This window comes from Vombatus ursinus, unplaced genomic scaffold (assembly GCF_900497805.2).
Source record: "Vombatus ursinus unplaced genomic scaffold, bare-nosed wombat genome assembly UNPS02014809.1, whole genome shotgun sequence".
NCBI classification, from domain to species: Eukaryota; Metazoa; Chordata; class Mammalia; order Diprotodontia; family Vombatidae; genus Vombatus; species Vombatus ursinus.
Genome location: NW_020954587.1, coordinates 9,675,167 through 9,698,359, shown reverse-complemented (window position 1 = coordinate 9,698,359; position 23,193 = coordinate 9,675,167). Strand labels below are relative to the sequence as shown.

At 36.6% G+C, this 23,193-nt stretch overlaps 1 protein-coding gene across 2 annotated transcripts in view; it reads left to right on the top strand.

Annotated features, from left to right (window-relative positions):
- LOC114052800 (amine oxidase [flavin-containing] B) overlaps nt 1–23,193 on the top strand; it is a 144,885-nt gene that overhangs the window by 80,425 nt on the left and 41,267 nt on the right. For both annotated transcript variants that reach the window (XM_027875517.1, XM_027875518.1), the window contains exons 4-5: nt 17,595–17,699; nt 21,669–21,760. In XM_027875517.1, coding sequence (XP_027731318.1) covers nt 17,595–17,699; nt 21,669–21,760 — 197 coding nt within the window. The remainder of the gene's footprint in view (nt 1–17,594; nt 17,700–21,668; nt 21,761–23,193) is intronic.

Sequence of the window (23,193 nt, the reverse complement as noted above, 5' to 3'; positions counted from 1 at the left end):
ATTGAAAACAGAAAAATTAATTTATTACAAAAAAAGAAAGAATCAAGTAAAAACTACTTGAAATAATAAACAACTTTACCAAAGCTGCAGGATATACAATAAACACACACAGATCATTGACATTTCTATATATTACCAACAAAGCCCAACAGCAAGAGATAGAAAGAGAAATCCCATTTAAAGTTACTGTAGACATTATAAAATATTTAGGAATCTACCTGCTGAAACAAACCCAGGGACTATATGAATACAATTACAAAACACTTTTCACACAAATATAATCAGATCTAAATAATTGGAAAAACATCAGTTGCTCATGGGTATGCTGAGTTAATATAATAAAAATGACAATTCCACCTAAATTAATTTACTTATTCAGTGCCATACCAATCAAACTACTAAAAAATTATTTTATAGAGTAAATTTATAAATTATTTTACAGAGATTCATCTGGATGGACAAAAGGTCCATCAAGGGAACTAATGAAAAGAAATGCTAGAGAAGGTGGCCTAGCCATACCAGATCTTAAACTGTATTATAAGGCAGCAATTTCCAAAACTATTTGGTACTGGCTAAGAAATAGAGTGGTGGATTAGTGGAATAGATTAGGTACACATGACATAGTAGTCAATAACTATAGTAATCTACTGTTTGATAAACCCAAAGACCCCAGCTTCTGGGACAAGAACTCACTATTTGACAAAAACTGCTGGGAAAACTGGAAAAGAGTATGGCAAAAAACTAGGCATAGACTAAAATCTTACACCCTATGCCAAAATAAAGTCAAAATGAGTACACAATTTAGATACAAAGGCTGATACTGTAAGCAAGCTGGGAAAGCAAAAAATAGTTTACTTGTCAGATTTATGGAGAACAGAAGAATTTATGACCAAACCAAGAGACAGAGAATGTTATAAAATGCAGAATGGATAATTTTTATTACATTAAATTGACAAGTTTTTGCACAAACAAAGCCAATGCAACCAAGATTAGGAGGGGAGCAGAAAACTGGGAAAGAATTTTTACAACCAGTGTCTCTGATAAGGGTCTCATTTCTAAAATACAGAACTAAGTCAAATTTATAAGAATACAAGTCATTCCCAACTGATAAATGGTCAAAGGATATGAACAGATAGTTCTCAGATGATGAAATTAAAGCTATCTATAGTCATATGAAAAATGCTCAAAATCACTATTAATTAGAGAAACACAAATCAAAACAACTTTGAGGTACCACATCACACCTATCAGGTTGGCTAACATGACATAACAGGAAAATGATAAATGTTGGAGAAGATGTGGGAAAATTGGAACATTAATACATTGTTGGTGGAGTTGTGAACTGATCCAACCATTTTGGAGAGCAATTTGGAACTATGCCCACAGGGCTATAAAAATGTGCATACCCTTTGACCCAACAATACCACTAGGGCTATATCCCAAAGAGATCATAAAAAAATGGGAAAAGGACCCACGTGTACAAAAATATTTATAGCAGCTCTTTCTGTGGTGGCAAAGAATTGGAAATTGAGGGGATGCCCATCAATTGGGAAATGGCTGAAAAAGTTGTAGTATATGAATGTAATGTAATACTGTTGTGAAATATGATGAGAAATGATGAGCAAGCAGACTTCAGAAGAACCTGGAAAGACATGTATGGACTGATGTTGAGTGAAGTGAGCAGAACCAGGAGAATGTTGTACACATTAACAGCCACATTGTACAATGACTAACTTTGATAAATCTAAGACATCTCCAAAAGTCTTGTGATGGAAAATGCTATCCACATCCAGAGACAGAACTATAACATTTGAATGCAGATCAAAGTATACTATTTGCTCTTTTTTTTCCTTCTATTTTGTTTCTTCTTTCTTGTGGTTCCTCCTATTGGTTCTAATTCTTCTTTACAACATGACTAATGTGAAAATATGTTTAATAGGAATGTATGTGTAGAACCTGTATCAGATTGCACACCATCTTGGGGAGAGAGGCGGGGAGGGAAGGGGAGAAAATTTAAAACTCAAAAGCTTATGAAATTGAATGTTGAAAACTAAAAATAAATTAATAAATAAAAAATACTGGAGTGGTTTGCCATTTCCTTCTCCAGCTCATTTTATTGATGAGAAGCTAAGGCAAACAGGGTTAAGTGACTTGCCCAGGGTCACACAACTATTGAGTATCTGAGGCCAAATTTGAACTCAGGAAGATGAGTCTTGCTGACTCCAGGCCTGGCACTCTATCCATTGCTCCACTTAGCTGCCTGAGATTGGAGAATACTTTTCTATTTAGTGAGGCAGCCTTTAAACCTTGAAGACAAGTATCTTTGGACAAGGAGCAATAATTCTACTTTCCTTTCTCCTTGACATTAATTTATATAGTATTCTGAGGAAGAAAGGCTAGAGAGATTTTTCCTATATGCTTGATGTTGGAAATTACTTAAGAACTAGCCTACATCCAGAGAAGCTTATCATCAGGTTGGTTGTAGGGTGATTTGATGACTTACAGCCACAGCAATTTTTTGTAGGTTACAGTTTGCATCAGAGAAAGGAGTTTCCTTGTTAACTTAAAATTTGATTCAATTCAATTCAGTTCAACTACCATGTGCAAAGCACTCTGCTAAGTGCTGGAGTTACAAAAGCAAAAATGTCACCACCCTCAAGAAGCTTAACATTTTAGGATGAAGACAGTAACAACATGTATGGAGCTAAAAAAATAAAAGGAGCATATAAAGTAATATCATCCTATGAGGGTGAAGAGGGAACTAACAAAAGGAAGAACTATGAAAGGAGCCAAGGAAAAGGGAAGAGAAAAGGGCAGGGAAAGCATTCCAGACATAAGAACAACCTGGAAAGCATGCAAGAAGGAGATGGAATGCCATAATCCAGGGACAGCAGATAGACCACTTTAGTTAGCAACATAGTGTTTGAAATGGCAGTGTGGAAGAAGACTGGATTTGTGGGCAATGAAAAATATGATGAGATGTGTAATGCATATACCAACCCATCCCAAATCTGCTTATTCTATGCAATTCACTGCCCTTCCCAAAATGAAAAAGAATGTAGTATCAAGGCCCTTATTGTGCCAATTCCTGAAACCCAGAACCTGCCACAGTAGTGCCTTTTGTAGCCTTGGGTGTTCTGGGAGGTTGCGGATGGGCATGTTAGGTGGGGAGGTGGGAGATCTCCCAATAGTACCTTCACAGTTACTAAGGGAGGTAAGAAGGGCCCACAGATTGTGATTAGGTTATAACCACCCTGAAGTTTTGGTACTTGGAACAAAAGGAGTGAGGTTGAGAGCTTGTACAGTGGAAGGAGTTTACACAATGGAGGGAATGGGTAGGAAGGGGAAAAGGGAAATTTGAAAGGGTAAGGGGATAAGCTATATCTGTGTTGGAAACAAATCAATAAGCATGTCTTAAGCTTCTGCTATGTGTCACGCACTGTGCTAAGTGCATAAATAAAGGCAAAAAGCAGTCCCTGCTCCACAAGGAGCTCATAGTCTAACAGAGACAAAATGAAAACTATGTATAAATAAGATATAGGCAGGATACATTGGAAACAATCTTCGCAAGAACACAGTAGCATTAAGGAGGATTGGGAAATGCTTTATTGCAGGAAAGATGGTATGTAACCCATCATCCTACTCCTTAACTGTTTCACTATATACCCCTTGGGGTCAGGTCATAGCCCCCACTTTAAAGATCAGTAATATAACAGAAGACCTGAGTTCAAATCTGGCCTCAGACACTCAGTAGCTATTTGACATTGGTCAAATCACTTAACCAGTTTGCTTCAATCCACTACAGAAGGAAATGGCGGTCCACTCCAGTATCCTTGCCAAGAAAATCCCATAGACAGTATGGTCCACAGGGTCATGCAGAGTCGTGACTGAATAACTGAACAACAAATATAATGGATCAAAAGTAATTCTGACAGACAAGAAGACCTGGATTCAAGTTCTACTTCTCACAACTGGCTCTGTGACCATAGGCAAGTTACCTAATCTCTCAATGACCTAGGCAACTCTCTAAGCCTAAAAGCTGCAGAGCAGGTGATGTTCTTACCAATAAAATCACAGGACTGGTTAATTATTTTTAAGACTATATGATGACTTCCATCCTCACCCCCCAGAAAATAGTTGTTAACTCTTGGAGAAAACTCAGTAAGTAGTTTAAGAAAAAAATCTGGATGGATGCATTAAAGAGATTATTTTAATCCTTTTGGTTCATGAGTTTGCCCTCTCCTCCCAAATCAATTAACCACTTTACTCCATCAAAGCAGATTCACAAGAGTGTTTATCCTATGTATCAGGGACATCAAATATATTCAAATAATATCTTTGAAAGAAGAAGAGAGCAATTGATCTCTGGATGCCTGTGTTAGAAGCATAACTGATTCAGATTAGGAGACATTACAGTTGTTATAGATTAGCCAGACTGTTTGGCAATAACTGAAGACATTAGGTTATGATTGTTGCAGAACTTTGGATTCAGAAATTGTTTTAAAAATCCTTAGAACAGGTGAGCACCTACTATGACAAAAAAGACTTTTGTTCTTTATTTTTTAAATTAATTTATTTATTTTTAGTTTTCAACATTCACTTCCATAAGGTTTTGAGTTCTAAATTTTCTCCCCCTCTCTCTAGATGGCGTGCAATCTGATATAGGCTTATCCATATATGTTCATGTTAAACCTATTTTAACATTAGTCATGTTGTAAAGAAGAATTAGAACCAATGGGAGAAATCACAAGAAAGAAGAAACAAAAAAGAGAGAGAGAGAGATAACAAATAATATGCTTCGATCTGCATTCAGACTCCATAGTTCTCTTTCTGGATGTGAATAGCATTTTCTATCATGAGTCTTTTGGAGTTGTCTTAGATCCTTTCATTGCTGAGAAGAGCTAAAGACTTTTTTTTCTTCACAATTTTAGATTGTTTTGCTGAGTATAAATTCTCACTGGCATGGCAAGATATTCTAGATTTCTGGTTGATCCCTTTGTCAGCGAGGGAACATTCAGTCAAATGAATTCCCATTGGTTACATATGAGGCTTTGTGATATTTGTAGAAAGCATTAGTAGTCAGTCTTTGTGGTGTTTGTGGAAAGGAGTAGGAAGCTGACAGTATGTTTAATGAAAAGAAAGAAATACAGAGTGTATGAAAGTCCTGAACTGAGAAAAATCCAATATATGGATTTAAAGGATGACTCTTGTTTAACTATTGCATTGATAAGCAATCATTCATGTTTGAGGCATTATATTTTAAGGCACTCCAGTAAATGTAGTTAAACTAAGTTTCAATCTGTTGCTTGATGATTTCAGAGGAAACTAAATTGTCATTTTTAGTTTCCTTTCTACTAATTACAAAGCATTATCAAGAAAGTCAATTGATGTATACATGAATATTTTCCAAGCTTTGAAATGGTTTTATAGATATTGGTAGACAGACAGATACATACATACACACATACATACATATGGAGAGATAGATATGCACACATGAAGCAAACAATTATCTCTATTTCTCCTTTGTAGCAACACTACAGTGCCTTTATTAACTGAGTAAACTTCATGACGTTGTCTCTTTCAGAAAATAGTTAAATGGTATAGGGTACAGTAAAGCTTACAAAGCACTTTATACATATTATCTCATTTTATCCTTACAACAGCCCTGAGAGGTAGATGCTATTATCGTCCACAGATGAGGAAATTGAAGCAAATAAAGAGTAAGTGATTTACCTACCATCATAGAGTGAGTTTCTGAAGCAGGCTTTAAACTCAGTGTTTTCCTAGCTCCAAGTCCCATGATCTATCCACTGTGCCACCCAGCTAACTGGTTTTGAGGTTTAGGGGTATTTTCCCAAAAGTCTTCCAGACCAGTAATATCTCAGACCATAGGACTTTTCTACAATGCATTCACACGAGAGAGGTCTTAAGACCTAATTTGAAACTTAGTTTTCTTGTCTGTAAAATGATAGGGTTTGACTTGATGGCCGGTTGAAGTCCCTTGAAGCTCTGGATGTATGCTCCTATAATACTTTCATGCCCAGGGGCAGAAGCATGGTCAAACATAGATGAACCCAAGGAGGTTGTTAGAATGTTAAGTTCAAGGATTGTCAAACCACTGGAGGAGGAGAAAAAAAAGGGGAGATGGCTCTGTAAGAGACTACCCTTAGTTCAACCAGGTTCCATGACCCTCATTATTTTTAATGATGGGTCCTCCATCATCTCAACACTGATTCAGATGAGGACGGTGGGTCTTACAGAGAGGTGACAGTTTCTTCCTCAAGCACATCTCTGGTGACATAGACAAGGAGACTACAGGGATTAATCTTGGAAAGCCTTCACCGGTCAAGCTTGGGACATGAAAGTTACCATAAATTTTCAGAAAAGAGTAAGCAGAGGGATTGTTCAGCAGGAGACATCCAGATGTGATGGCATCTAGTCACACATCCTCTTCCAAAAAAAAAGGTTTTTTTGACTATCACAGATTTTTTAAATAGAATCTTGAGAGAACCTCTACTAGGATCATGTAATAGTGTTAATCTACCTTTTTTTTAACTCTACAGAAGAAAAAGCTCAAGGTTTTTGGTCCTCTTAGAATCAATTGAAGTTTGGGGAATGTGTGACCTTAGACTCTAAGGTTAAGTCAAAACTGTCTTTTCCTCTAATAATCTCAGAAATTCCAAATAAGGTGAACTTCAACCTTAAAAGTAAAGAATTCTTAAAGACAACTCTTGACTGCTGGTAATTCTTTCTAAAGAGGGATTTTGCTCCAATTTTTATGTAGCTAAATAAGGAGTTAGGAAATACAAATTAAAGTCTTTGGGGGGTGAGGAAAGAGAAGATAGCTGACTTCAAATACTAAAATAAATAAGGCTTATAGAAAGTATTGGTAGTTCCTGAGGGCTAAGACAAATGGGAAGAAGTGTTGTCTTGATAAGAATAGCTAAGTCTTTCACAGTTGATCATCCTTTCAATGTTGCTGCTACTGTGTAACAGAAATACTTTGCTTCAGTTCAGTTGAGTCTTCCCAGGTTTTTCTGAAATCATCCTGCTTGTCATTTCTTATAGCACAATTGTATGATGCCAAAATCATATAACACTTGTTTAGTCATTCACCAATTGATGGATTTGTCTCTAGCCATGGAAGCAAACAAAATTAATTGGACTACTCAGGGATCCAGACAGTAACATCAGTCTCATTAATATTATAATCTTCCTAGATGGACTACTCAGCTACATGTATTTATGAGATAGGTTCCTTTAGACATGTCTACACTTATCTCATGATTTATTAAGGATCTTTTGGGGGCACAAATAATTTTTTTAAAGTTTTGTTTCTATAGTACAAACATTTACAGATTTCTTCCCTCCTCTCACTGTGTGGGAAGTATCTTGTAACGAAGTCAATCAATTATGCAAAATAAACAAAACAGTGACCTCAAATGAAAGTGCATGTAGCATTACACATCTTTAGCACCACACCAACTTGTTTTTTTTTATCTTAAATTAACAGACTTCTATGTTCTCTCTCTCCCATCTCTCCATATCATTGGACAAAAAAATATAGAAACAAATCCCCTCATTGGCTGTAACAATAATATATGTGTCTTATTCTGTACCATAAACTGTTACCTCTCTTTTAGGAGGTGAATAGTATGTTTTGTCTTTGATCTTTTGGAATCGTGGCTGATCATCAATAAAAATCATAGTTCTTATAGCTTTCAAAGTAGTTTGTCTTTATAGCTTTGTTGCTATTATATAAACCATTCTCCAGGTTCTGCTTATTTCATTCTTTATCAGTTTTTTAAAGTCTTCAAAATTGTTTGTTCTTGTAATGTTGATGTTATGGTATAAATTGTTCTTCTGATTCAGCTCGTCACTTTACATCAGTTCATATAAGTCTTTCTACGAGTGTTTGAAATCATTGTCCCACTTCTTACAGTATAATTGTACTCTACCATATTCATATATTAAAACTTATTTAGCCATCCCTTAATTGATGAGCATCTGTTTAGTTTCCTGTTTTTTACTACACACACACACACACACAGAGCTGCTATAAATATTGTTGTACATATAAGACCTTTACCTATTTCTTTTTACACTTTTTGGGTATAAGCCTAGCAGTATTTTTTCCCACTTAATAATATTTTATTTTTTTTCCAATTACATGCAAAGATAGTTTTCAACTTTCACTTTTACAAGATTTTGAGTTCCAAATTTTTTTCTCCCTCCCTCCTCTTCCTCCTCCCAAAGACGGCATGCAATCTGATATAGGCTACACATGTACAATCATATTAAATGTATTTCCATGTTAGTCATGTTGTAAGCCTAGCAGTATTAACCCAGCTAGATCAAAAGGAATGCACTGTGTAGTGACTTTGCGTGTATGATTCCAAATTGCTTTTTGATCATAGTTCAGAGAAGTCAAAAATCCAGTCAGTGAAAGAGAGCCTTGATTTCAAATGGCCTGTGGACATTTCACCTTTCATGTCATTGTCCCAGTCTGTCCCCCAAGTCTAAAATGCACTCCCAATTCACCTCCATCTCTTAGAATTCTTAACTGCTTTGGAAGCTTAACTTAGGTGCCTAACACCTCCTAGATGAGGCTTCCCCTAATTTCCCTCAGCTGCTAGTTCCTACTCCTTTAAATTATCTTATATTTTTTATATATTTTGTATATTGCTATATGTGTACATGTTGTTTCCCACCAACAGAACAAAAGATCAATCAATGATTGATAGTTGACTGATTGGCTATTTGAATGACCAAGAATAACACATATAAGTACAGATAAATGAAATCCACAGAAAATTCCTAAACTTCATGTTATTTGTGTAGACCTCTTACCAAAACCTGACTTTCCTACCCTTATTCTGAATTGCCATCTTCAAAAAAGAATATTCAGGAAACTGTAAAGAAATTAAAGGAGAATTTCTGTGGAAAGTATAATGATAAAATGGAAGGATAATGGTAAGTCTACTACATGTATAAATCTCTAGCAGCTAAATGTTGCCGCTATCCTATTTGGTAATAAATTGACTCATTGAGGCATGAAGATTATATGAACATAATAATAATATTTTTCTGTATGAGATGTTTTTCTTACCCATTTGAAAATCTTAATTACTTTTATAAATTTTACAAAGCAATGAGTTTCTTTAATACACTAACCAAGGAGAAAAATGGTTATGGATGCTAAACAAGTATGACATTTTATTCCTTTTTTCAATCACGGATCATTTACACTCATTTGACCTTCTTTTACTGACACAAAGGACCTCACTGTTTCTTTTTTTTTTATTCTTATTTTTATAGTTTCCTTCCCAATGGAAGGAGACAGAAAAGTACTGGCATCTGCCAAGCTTAATGAGTGATTAATAGGGGAGAGGGTAGGTAAACTTTGTGGGAGGTGAAGTTGAATGTGCTCAAAGATCGAGGTCTAGGAATCAAAAGGGCAAAAGATAATAGTCCAAAAATCATACCTGATTCAGGAGCTTTAGCCAAGAAATTGAATTCAAGAGAATGAGTCATATCAAGATTGGTGTGGCTGAGAGCAGGAACAGAAGAACAAGTAGGAGGGAGAAGTGTTTTGAATAATGGTGATTTCCTCCATTGCAAAGAATCATCATATGTCTAGCTAAAGTCAAAGGAACTGTCTGAAAAATGTTTTGTTTGGAATTTTAAATATATTACCCTCACAAGGTTTTTTCTGTTGTGAAGTATTCAGCTTCTGATTATTTGTAAAACATCACAGTAGGGTTTCACTTTGGTCATAATTGCCAACCAAGTTGTCTCCTCAGTTCACAAGCCCTATAAAAGGACAGACCCCGTCTTCCTACCAACTTCCTTCCATATCCCCCAAAGGTGTCAAACTCTCCATGGCTTAAACCTTTCTGGGAGTGGTAGTTACTTTGCAGAATGCTTTTTGGTGAATTGGAATTTCTCCTATGCCACTGGATTTTCCTGTGTTCTTTGATATTCAGGAGTATCATTTTCTCTTCTTGCCACCCCAGCCCTGGTGGTGCATATGTTCACGTTATACCTTCTGCACAGACACACATTCCTATGGAACAAGTAAGAGTGGACCTGAAGCTAAGTCTATGTCTGAATTTTTCCAGCCATTTATCCTCTTTTTCTTGTTGTTGTTTAGTCATTTCAGTCACGTCTGACTCTTCATGATCCCATTTGGGGTTTTCTTGGCAGAGATACTGGAGAGGTTTGCCATTTTCTTCCCCAGCTCATTTTACAGATAAGGAAACTGAGGTAAACAGAATTGAGTGATTTGCCCAGGGTCACACAGCTAATAAGTGTCTGAAGCCAGATTTGAACGTGGGAAGATGAGACTCCTAGCACTCTATCCCTTGCACCACCCAGCTGCTCCCATTTAGCCTGTAGTAGAAGATAAAATACCCATGTGATGTTGGTCAGTGTTCTAGCCATAGCAGCCTATTCATAAGCAGTCTTCTAAATTCCCTGCTCCATTCCCAGAAAAAAAAAAGCAAATTCAATGACCCTTCCATCACCTCTTCCTAAAATAATTATCATGTTTTCTAACAGACAAGTTCAATTTCCCCCAATTCAATGACTTTCTAGTTTTCTGAAATAAGGTTATTTAATTCTCTGAAAAACTTTTTATTATGAGTCTCAAAGGGGACAGACACAGTAAGCTTTCTAAATCATCTGCCTCCTACTGTCACTTCTGTAACTAGAGAACTCCCATCACCTGTTACCTTCTCCATCCTTGTTATTTAACCACTAATTGTCTAGGAGCACACCACCCCAACCCTATCTCCTGTTCTCCCATCCTTATCTTTCTCAATCCTACCTCTTCCATCTCCCTCTCCAACTCAGTACACCCCTTCCAATGTGCTCCCTGGAATTCCCATTCCATAATAAATGTCTTTCATTATGGACTTCCTCCTTTCATATACCTTCCATTGATTTGCTCTTACTGAGACCTTAGCTTCTTCCTCCTCTCCAGTATGGGCTGTGTTTTTTCCCACACCCACCATCAGCTTTGAGAGTGATTCATAATACTTCGTACTTTCCATTGTCACTTCCAGACTGTCTTCTTGCCATCATCACTCAGGAAGCTCACTTCCTTTGTCATTCAGGCAGTCAATAAGCATATACTAAGTGTCTACTATGTGCCAGACATAGTATTGAGTACTGGAGATAGAAAGAAAGGCAAAAAACAAAACAAGAAAGAGTTCCTACTCTCAGGGAACTCACAGTCTAATGAAGAAGACAATATGCAAATGGCTATGTAAAAACAAGAGTTATACAGGTTAAATTGGTGGATAAACTTGGGGGAAAGGCATTAAGATTAAGGACGACTGGGAAAAGCTTCTTACAGAAGCTGGGAATTTAGCTGTAACTTAAAGGAAGCCAGGAGATGAGGAGTGAGAGAGTTCCAGGCATGGGGGACAGCCAATGAAAATGGATGCAGGTAGGGAATGGAGTGTTTTGTGTATGGAACAAGAGGAGACTAGTGTTGCTAAACCACAGAGTACATGAATGAGAATAAGGTGCAAGAAGACTGGAAAGGTATGAAGGCGCCAGGTAATGAAGGATTAAAAAAAAACAAACCAGTTTGAAATTGTATTGGATCGTTGTCTTGATCAGAATAGCTAAGATCATCCTTTCAATGTTGCTGTTACTGTGTAACAGTAATACTTTGCTTCAGTTCAGTTAAGTCTTCCCAGGTTTTTCTGAAACCACTCTGCTTGTCATTTCTTATAGCACAATCATATGACACCAAAATCATATGCCACTTGTTTAGTTATTCCCCAATTGATGGGCATCCCCTCAATTTCTAATTCTTTGCCACCACAAAAAGAGCTGCTATAAATATTTCTGCACAAATAGGTCCTTTCCCCTTTTTCTTTTGTCTGTTTGGGATACAGACCTAGTAGTGGGATTTCTGGTTCAAAGAGTAGGCAGAGTTTTTTAGGCTTTTGAATGGAATTCCAAATTGTTCTCCAGAATGGATGGACTAGTTCACAACTCCACCAACAGTGCATTAGTGTCCCAATCTTTCCACATCTCCTCCAACACTTCTCATTTTCCTTTTCTGTCATGTTAGCCAATCTAATGGTTGTGAGGTGGTGTCTCAGAGTTATTTTAATCTGTATTTCTCTAAATAGTAATGATTTAGAGCATGTTTTCATATGATTCTTGATAACTTTGATTTCTTCTGAAAATGCCTATTCATATCCTTTGACTATTTATTAACTGGACAATGACTCTTATTTTTATCAATTTGGCACAGTTTCTTATATATTTGAGAAATGAGGCACTTATCAGAGAAAATTGCTACACGGTTTTTCCCATTTTTCTTGTTTTCCTTCTCATTTTGGCTGCATTAGTTTTATCTGTGCAAAAGACTTTTAATTTCATCTAATCAAAATTATCTATTTTACTTCATGTAATCCCTCTATCTTTTTTTGTCATAGAATCTTCCCTTATCCATAGGTCTGACAGATATATTTTCCATGTTTGCTATCACCCTTTATGTCTAAATGAAATTCATTTCCACTTTATCTTGGTATATGATTTGAGACATTGATCTATGCCTAGCTTCTGCTGAATTGCTTTCCAGTTTTCCCAATAATTTTTGTCAAATGGTGAGTTCTTACCCTAAAAGCTTATATCTTTGGGTTTATCAAGAACTAGATTATTATGGTCTTTTACTACTGTGTATTTTATACCTAATCTATTCCACTGATATACCACTCTGTTTCTTAGGCAGTACCAGATTGTTTGCATGATTACCAGTTTGTAATATAGTTTGAAATCTGGAACTGCTAGACCACCTTCCTTAACATTTTTTTTTCATTGCTTCTCTTGATATTCTTGACATTTTGTTCTTCCAGGTGAATTTTATTATTATTTTTTCTAGCTCTGTAAAATAATTCCTTGATTGTTTGATTTGTATGGCACTGAATAAGTAAATTCACTTAAATAGAATTGTCATTTTTATTATATTGGCTCAGCCTCAGAAATTAATATTTCTTCAATGAGGAAACAAAACTATCAGTCTTAGCAGATGATATGCTGGTATACTTGGAGAAATTTAGAGAATCAACTTAAAAACTAGTTGAAACAATGAACAACTTCAGTAAAGTTGCAGGATACAAAAGAAATCCACATAAATCATCAACATTTCTATATACTATCAACAAAACTCAGCAGGAAGAGGTAGAAAGAGAAATTCCATTTAAAATAACTGTAGACAATATAATATATGCCAAGTATAAAATACTTGGAAACTCACCTGCCAATATCAATTCAGTATTATATTAATATAATTGCAAAACACTTTTCATGCATCTTGTAGGTCTGGGTCCAGACCAGTCAAATCAATTTTCATCTGTTCAGAACCTATAGGTGTTTGAGGTGGGATTCAAACTCAAGTCTTCCTGACTCCAAGGGCAGCATCCTTTCCACTGTACCACCTAGCTTCCCTATATTATTGTCACTGATTCCTTGCCACATCTTACTCCCAACATCCACTAGGTTCTCCTTCTCACTCAGCTGGAGAAAATCAAATAACTGAGCTGACTGGAGGAACTAACAATTATGTTATCTAATCTCCATGAACCCTAGCTCAATCTTGTTGGTTCTCCCTAATTGATTGCCCATTCTACTTGCCACCAAAGCTATTCCATATCTTATCTTATCCCCTCAAACCTCCCACACCTCAACCCCCTCAGCAGATTACCTCATTTCTTTACTGAGAAAATCCAGTCCATTTACCATCAGCTCCCTCTTTTGTCCCTTTCTCTTCATCTCAAAACCACTTGATTTTATCCCCCTTTCCTATTCTGTCCTCCTTTCTTCTAGCCTCTAATAACGAAGGCACTTCTTCTTTCCAAAGCCAACCCTTCTACATGAGCCCTTGATCTTTTTGTCTCCTATCTACTCTGGCAGATTGCCCAATACTCCCTTGGTTCCTAATCTCTCATGATCATGAGACTCAGTTATAACCAGCAATATGGACAAAGAAAGCTATCTCTACCCAGACCTCTCTGGTTGGTTTTCTCCTTCTTGAGCTGAATTATCCTAAACTCCAATGAGGGGTACAAGGACATGGGCTTAATGCTTTGGGGGGTTGGGGGGGCTGGAATCCACCTAGATTAGATTTTGTTTACACTCTAAACAGAAATAAGGTCTGCTAGTTGAGTGAAGCCCTGCCTAAGATCATGGAGCATGTTCTTGGAGGATTTGGACAATGTCATCTATCAGCCTTGTCCTTCAGATACTGGGTGACTGTTGCACAGGGGCTGGTCCCTGAATGAGGAAATAAAGAGAAAAAGCTTTAATCCTAATTTAATAATGGTTATTAATATAATAGAAAAATTGCTTCTCTCACTTTGAAAACTGGCTTCTGATGTCATCTCTCAAAAGTTCTCTTTTCCAAAGTTACCAACAATCTAAACATTTGCCAAAATTTACCAAAATCAGACAATTGCCAAATATGATGATCTTTTCTCTGTCTTCATCATTCTTGCTGTCCTTGTTACACTTGATACTCTTCTGGATAATCCCTTCTCTCTAGGTCTTCAAGACTGATTCTGATACCTATCTTAAGTTTTCCTTTTCATCCTCCTTTGCTGGTTAATCATCTATATCATGCCCCCAAATTGTGGCTATTCCCCAAATCTCTGATCAGGAGCTTCTTTCTTTATATTCAGTCTCTTGGTCACTTTATCAGCTTCCATCGATTTAATCACATCTCTACGCAGATGAGTCACAGAACTATGTAAAGCCCAAGTCTTTCTCCTAAGCTCTAGTGCCACATCCAAAACTGTAGAGCAGGCATTTTGAGCTAGATCCCACCATCCTTTAGTGCCCTCCCCCCCCCGAACACTTTGCATTTATTCTGCATACATTTATATGTGTACATGTCTCCCCTCCACTAGAGTGTAAATGTCTCAAAGGCAGGCAGGGCCTGTTTTTTCTTTTTTGTCTTTGCATCCCCAGGGTTTAGCATGGTGCCTGGCACTAGTAGGTGCTTAATGAATGCTTATTGATAGATTGATTATTCTATGGAAATTACTGTTTTTTAACTATTTTGCAACAAAGTAGTCTTCTTTCTTTTCTCTTTTCCTGCGACTTTGAGGAAATAAAATTTACCTGTGAATCATATTTAAGGGGATGGCTAAGGGATAAGTCATGAATTTGTGAGTCTCTCTGCCCCCACATTAGCCTGTGGCTCCAAACTGTGCTAGAAAGGATACCTAGAGAGACTTGTTTGACCAGAGAACTTAATGTAAATCATTTCTAGTCAGTAATAACAATAATCATTTCCATAGGTGATTACAAAGCACTTCCCTCCTTCCCAAACAACCCAAAGAAGTAGGTAATCAACTATTATTATCCCCATTTTACAAAGGATTGAAGTTACTAGCCCAGAATAACCTCTAGTGTTCTGACTCCACATTTAGGGCTTTTTTTGAATACTGTGATGGATCCATATCTCTCATGGTTACAGCTCCTCCTCCCACAACAGGGATTCATTTATCCTAAAAGCAAAATCTGTCCTCTGGACCTCACCTGTCTTTCTCCATTGGTGAAGCTTCCTGGCCAACCAAGGGTGTAAAAAATCCCATGTAAATGGAGTTAGGGGCTATCAGATTTGGTGGCTATCTGAAGGTCACAAGAGTCACCAATTTGTCCTGCCCACCAGAAGCATTTCCATATGGAGATGAAAGCTGTGTAGATGCAAGTGCCACTGTATTCTTGTTGCAGATTTTTAGGGCAAAGTAAGCCTCTTTTTGTTAATTGTTCCATGCCTGACAAGTGTCTCATTTCATCCCCAAATCAAACCTGAACAGGATACTGGCTTCAGGCCTGTCCCTAAGAAATATGTCCTTTTTGAATAACTCTCAAGAAATTCTTCCAGCTGTCACATTCTAGGAGGAATGTTGATAAAGCGTCTCCAAAATAGGGTAACTAAGAGAATGAGAAACTCATCATAGAATTTTTAGGACTCTGCTGGACTAATCCCGTCATTTTACAGATAAGAAAATTAAGACCCAGAGAAATAACTTGACTTGATATCCCACAACTAGTTAGTAATGGAGAGCAGGGGCTAACTCCTAATTCGATGCTATTTTCTCTCACAAAACCTTCTGCCCTTCAGCCTGCCCGAAGGGCTCTATGAGAATTAATGTGCACCTGTTTATTGAGTAGTAACATACAAAACATTAGGGGAAGGAGGTAAGAGTTACTTTCAACTGAATGACCAAACAGCCACAACATGGGCCTGTTCGTGCCCTCCTGCATCCCCCAATGTGCCTATATCTCGTAAAATCTTAGGTGAGACAGTGTAGTATAGTGGAAAGGGCACCAAACTTATAGTCAGGTTTATATTTGAGTCCTAGTTCTAGTATTCCCTCTAATAAGATATAAAGCTGCAAGAAAATCATTTAGCTTCCTTAAGTCCAAGTTTACAAATTTATAAAATGGGAATCATAATGTTTACACCTCTTTCCTCAGAGATTTGTTTAGAAGTATCTATAGAATAATTTTACATGCATACATATATGTGTGTGTATATATATACACACGTGTATATATACACATATATGTATATGTGTGTGTGTGTGTATATAAATATATATATACCTATTTGTGTCTAATGGTGGCCATTTCTAGGGTGGGGTGAGGGGAGAGAAGGGGAAAAAATGAAATTTAAATGTTAACTTTGTTGTATTTTAAAAGGAATAGCTAGTTGTACAAAGTAGATTTGCAGTTTCTTGTGCAATCATCTTTTTTTATTAAAACTATGTTATGGAAATGCTTATTTTGTTCCATAAATTAAAAATAAAAATTTAAAAATATATTTTTATCTTCAGCACAATGCCTGGCATATAATAAGTGCTTAATAAAGATTTGTTGATTGTAAAATAAAATAAAGTGCTATATACATGTGAGCTACTGTTTATGTTGTATAGCACACTTCAAACAAGCAGAATGGAATAGTGCAAAGATTTCCAGTCAAAGGACCAGGGATCAAAATATCTGCCATTTGCTACCTGTGTGACCTTGGAAAAATTGCTTAGTCTTTCTGTCCTCAGTTTCCTCATCTGTAAAATGAGGAGCCTGGACTAAGTGATCTTCCTTCCAGCTTTAAATTATGATCTTATGATCTCATTACAAGTTAGACATATCTTGGGCCTTTTCTAGTTGCCTCACTTGTATAATTTTAGTAATGCAGGAGTGTCATGGATCCCTTTTTGCTAAAGCTTATAAATACCTTCTTAGAATAATGTTTTTAAATAGATAAAATAAAATCCATATGGTTATGAGGGAAATCAGTTATGTTGAAATGCAGTGATCAAAATTTTTTTTAAAACCAAGTTCATAGACTATGTGTTAAGAACCCATGTTTTAATTAATCATTTCTTTCTTCAACATGATGGAATTGTATTATGTGCTGTGTTTTAAGACAAAATGTTTGAAAGTCTAAGATTTCTCCTTTGAAAGTATTCATTATAATGAAATTAATATAAATATGTACAAAGGAATGAAAGATTATAGAACATTTTGTCAAAGTTATTTTTTCATCTTATATGTTACAGGGCAAAAGTTATCCCTTCAGAGGTCCAATTCCTCCAGTATGGAACCCTATCGCATTCTTGGATCATAATAACTTATGGAGAACGATGGATGACATGGGAAAACAGGTATGAATGTTTGAACCTGTACAGTCTTCTTTTATGAGGTACAGAGTCTTCTTGTTTAGCTGGTCAGTTAAAGGGAAAATACATTTCTTTCCCTAAGCTTTAAAAAAGATCACATTTCAACTATGTTAATTTTTATGTTGTCTTATTTCTCTTCCATTCTTTATGACACTCAAAAGAAAAGAAGGAAAGAAAGAAAATTTGATGCACAATTACTGTTATAAATAGTATATTTATTTAAAAAATTACTTAAAATTCTCTATTTCTATGGTGCTCACAGTAGGTCATTGATTCAGAACCAACTAGAACCAGCTGATGCTTCCCCAAGTCTTCCTTCTCTCTAAAGTATAGGCTATGACTCCACATCTCTACACAGAGCTTCATTCCACTTCTTTTCAATTCAAGAAACATTTTTCTTTTTCTTTTTATTTTTAAATAATATTTTATTTTTCCTAATTACATATAAAAACAATTTTTAACATCATTTTTTAAAATGTTGAGTTCCAAATTCTTTCCCTCACCTTTCTCTTCCTTCCCTGGGAGTAAGCAGTTTGATATAGGTTATACATGTGCAATTATGCAAAACATATTTCCATGTTAGTCATATTGAAAAAGAAGACACAGACAAAAAAATCCCTAAAAATGAAGTGAAGAAAAAGCATCTTCAATCTGCATTCAGACTCCATAAGTCCTTTCTCTGGAGGTAGACAGCATTTTTCATCATGAGTCCTTTGGAATTTTCTTGGATCATTGTATTAATGAGAATAGTTAAGTCATTTCCTGTTGATCATTGTACAGTATTGCTGTTACTGCATACAATGGTCTCCTGGTTCTGCTCACTTCACTCTGCATCAGTTCTTGTTAAGTCCAAGTTTTTTCTGAAATCATCCTGCTTATCATTTCTTATAGCACAATAGTATTCCACTAAAATAATATACCACAGTTTATTCAGCCATTCCCCCAATTGCTGGATATCTCAATTTCCAATTCTTTGCCATCATAAAAAGTGCTGCTATAAATATTTTTATACGTATAGGTCCTTTTTATTTTTTTAATATCTTTGGGATACATACCTACTAGTGATATTGCTAAATCAAAAGGTATGCACAGTTTTATAGCCATATGGGCATAGTTCCAAATTGCTCTTCAGAATGGTAGGAACAGTTCACACCTCCACTAACAGTGCATTAGTGTCTCAATTTTCCCACGTCTCTGACAGCATTTAAAGAAACATTTATGAGGTGCCCATGATACACAAAGTGCTATACTATGTTCTGGGAATAAAAACAGGAAAAAGGACATAGTTCTTCCCCGCAAGGAACTTACATTGCACTGGGGAATATGACATGACTAATAATACATATGAGACAAGACAAGATAAAAGGAGGAAGGGACAAAAGAGAGCTCCCCAAAAAGTACCTTAAGAAAATTGGATGAGGAGGTCCGTGGAGGCCATCAAGAAGGCTCACTCTCCCAGTGTGGAGCATGGTCTATTCTAGGAAGTCAGAGATGGAAGCTTGCATTCAGGAAAGAGATAGTAGTCTCTTTGACTAGTATGTAGAATGTGTGAAGAGAATAGGGTGAAATTAAACTGGAAATGTAGATTGGAGCAAATTGAAGGGATGGTACAGTAGATTGACCACTGGGTAAATCCAGTCTCAGACACTTACTAGCTGTATGACACTGGGCAGTTCGCTTGACCCCATTTGCCACAGTTTTCTCATCTGTAAAATGACCCGGAGAAGGAAATGGCAAACCACTCTAGTATTTTTGCCAAAAAAACCACAAATGGGGTCACACAGCGTCAGACGTGACTAAATAACAATAGACCTCATTTTTGAAGTATTTTGAATTTGGGTTGACATGTTCAGAGGCAAATTTATTCCCCTTCTGGGCAGATCCAGGAAAGTTTTGTCTGTGTATTTCCTTTCCACCAATCACTTCTTTATTAGGCTAATCTGACATAGTGGCTAGTTTTAAATTAGAATTAGACATCATGATCCATGTCTGGGGACCATCTATTTAAAGACAGGATTTATTATAAGAAAGAAAAGGTTTCATCATGAATTCAGCAGTTCAGTTAATAGAGTTCAATAAGTAGAAATAATAATATGAATGCCAAACAAATAAAATTATGGCAGTGAAGGTAACAATTTAAATAATCCTAATAACATCAGTAAAAATATTTCATAGAAAGGGCAGTATGGTGTAATGCAGAGGCTGGCAAATATGGCCCATAAGGCTGGATTTGATCCCACTGTGCTCACCCCTTAAGAATAGTTTTACAAAATTTTATTGTATTTTAAAATGTAAAAACTATTTTTAACCTGTAGGCCGTATGAAAACAGGGGGCACACTGGCTAATGTCCACAAATACACATGCATACATATACACATGCATATATTCACATGCATGTGTACACATAACTGTAACATGCATGTGTTTATATGTATACACACAGATGGGAGGGGAAGGGGGAGACTTTGATTTCATCAAAGGTCCAGGCCAAAAAATAAATATGTATATATAAAATAAAATGACTGAAAATGACCGAATGATATATAAAATATACCTACGTATATATGTGTGTGCGTGTGTGTGTGTGTGTGTATATTTCCTTTCATTTTATCAATGCGGGCAGACACCCAGTGAGAAAAATCTTCTCTATCAATGTAGATAAACAACTCTGTGACTTGTGGTCTGAGAGCATTGCCTGAGAGCATTCAGAGGTTGAATAAGTTGGTCTGGTTCAGGCCACGTGTGGCCCTCTTGGTCCTCAAGTGCAGCCCTTTGACTGAATCCAAACTGCACAGAACAAATCCCCTTAATAAAAGAATTTGTTATGTAGAACTTGGACTCAGTCAAAAGGCCACACCCAAGGACCTTGAGGCCACATATGGCCTCAAGGCTGCAGGTTCCCCACCCCTGGTCTGGTTCAAATGGTCAGTGTGGGGCAGTTAGAGGGCTCAGTGAATAGAGCACCAGACCTGGAGTAAAGAAAACCTGAATTCAAATCCACCCTCAGACACTTACTGTGTGACCCTAGGCAAATCACTTAACCCTGTTTGCCTCAGTTTCCTCATCTGTAAAATAAGCTGTAGAAAAAAATAGCAAACCACTCCAAGTATCTCTGCTGAGAAAACCCTAATGAGTTGGACATGATTGAAAAAGACATTACAACAACAAATACAGTCAGTATACATTAGATTAAGAACTTGAGGGGGCAGCTAAGTGGCACAGTGGATAGAGCACCAGCCCTGAAGTCAGGAGGACCTGAGTTCAAATCCGGCCTCAGACCAAACACTTGGCACTTACTAGCTGTGTGACCCTGGGCAAGTCACTTAACCCCAATTGCCTAAAGAAACAAAAACGAAAAAAAAAAAGAAGTAGACATTAATTCCATTATTCAGTAAGTTAAATTTATGAAGCTTCCAGGCACTGGTTTGGGCACTGAGGATAGAGGGACAAAAAAGAAACGGTCCTTGCCTTCAAGTTTCTTAGGGGCAGCTAGGTGTATGGGGCAGCTAGGTGGCACAGTGAATAGAGCTCTGGCCTTGGAGTCAGAAGGACCTGAGTTGAAATCCAGCCTGAGACACTTAACACTTGCTAGCTGTGTGACCCTGGGCAAGTCACTTATCCCCGATCGCCTCACCATAAAGCAAAACAAAAAAAAAAAAACAGAACTTGAATTCATGTTGTTTTGGATCTGAGGCCAACTCTCTATCCACTACACCATACTTACATTCTATTTACCTATCTGTCTGTCTGTCTGAATGTCTGTCTTAATATTTAAAAACACTATAGCTCATTTATTTACAGTATCTCCCCGCTATCTAGATGAACTTTATGAAATTGCATAGTACAGACACATAGCTTTATTTGCGGTCTCTAAGTTATGCTTTAACATGCTATTTAGCTGGTATCCCCAAATAATCCCAAAATGGAAAAACATTTTGCCCTTTTCTGTATAGATTCCAAGTGACGCTCCCTGGAAAGCACCTCTCGCAGAAGAGTGGGATTTCATGACAATGAAGGAGCTATTGGATAAGGTCTGCTGGACTGAGTAAGAAGTAACTTCCCACAAAACTCCTGAATAATATATAATCTTTCATTTTGATTTAGCAATTTAATTCAACATGCTTCTATTATGTGCTGGACACTGCTAGTCACTGGGTGGAATACTAGAAGACATGGTGCCCGACCTTAAGAAGATTACAATTTTATTAAGGAGATCAGAGCATGTATATGATACAGGATGTCTCAAAAGTCTTAATGCCATTTTAAACTATTAAAACTTTTAATCGAATGGAATTACACTCTTCTAAAGTTACAGTAAGAAAAGTACTTGGAACATATCAGAATTGAATTGCTTTTTTCCACAAAAGTTTAATTTACAAAAAAAGTTACATCAGCAAAAATAATTTTCCATTTTGTTTTGTCTTTTTGTTTCTTTAATTTTAACCCACCACTGTTGGTGAAATAAAATAAATGAATTATTCTCAGAACACTGCATACCTCTTTCAGACATAGTGGATTCCTCCAATCCATCATTAAGTATCTATTAAACACTTCCACTGTACTGGGCATGTGCTGAGATCAAGGGATTAGAAAATAAAGATGAAACAGTTCTTGCCTCAGAAAGTTTCCATTCTATCAGGAAAGACAACACATATACATATAAGTATATAGAAATTATATACACAGTATTGGGTGGGAGTAGGGGGTGAGGTAGGGAGGCCTCACTTCAATGGATTGATTTGGTGTGGGCCCAAATTTTATATCTTAACCAATAGATAAAATTCTTTTTGCATGTTGAAGTTCAGTAGATATTTTGTGCTTGGAGAAAAATATTTAGATCTAGGTGTAAATCTGGACAAAGACATAAAGATATATGCCCAAAGCAAGCATAGCTTTGAGTCAAGACACATGAACTAAACTTTGAACCTTAAAAAGGGACCTTAGAAATTATCTTATATAACTCCATTATTTTAAAATTGGGAAAACTGAGATCAAGGAGAGGTACAAACAGGATTTGAACCCAGATCCTTTGACTTCAGATGTAATGCTCTTTTTTACTACAGTGGATGCTGCTGATGACAAAACAGTCCTCCACAGACAAGTAAATTCAACTAAGGCTTGTAACTTTGGGAGCTTGATTTCAAGTTGCTTTCCAGAATGATTGGACAGATTCACAAGATTACTAACAATGCAGTAGTTTGACTTTTCCCTAGCCCCTCCAGCATCTGTCAATTTCATCTTTTGTCATCTTTCCCATTTTGGTGGCTGTGAGGTAGACCTTAGAGTTTCCGTAATTTCATTTCTGTAATTATTAGTTACTAGGAGTATTTTTCCAAATAGCTACCAATAGTTTAAGTTGCTTCTTTTGAAAACTGCCTCTTCCTGTCCTTTGACTGTTTATCTATTGGGGAATGGCTCTTAGTCTTAGAAATTTTAATCAGTTTCTTATATATCTTAAATATGAGACTTTTATCAAAG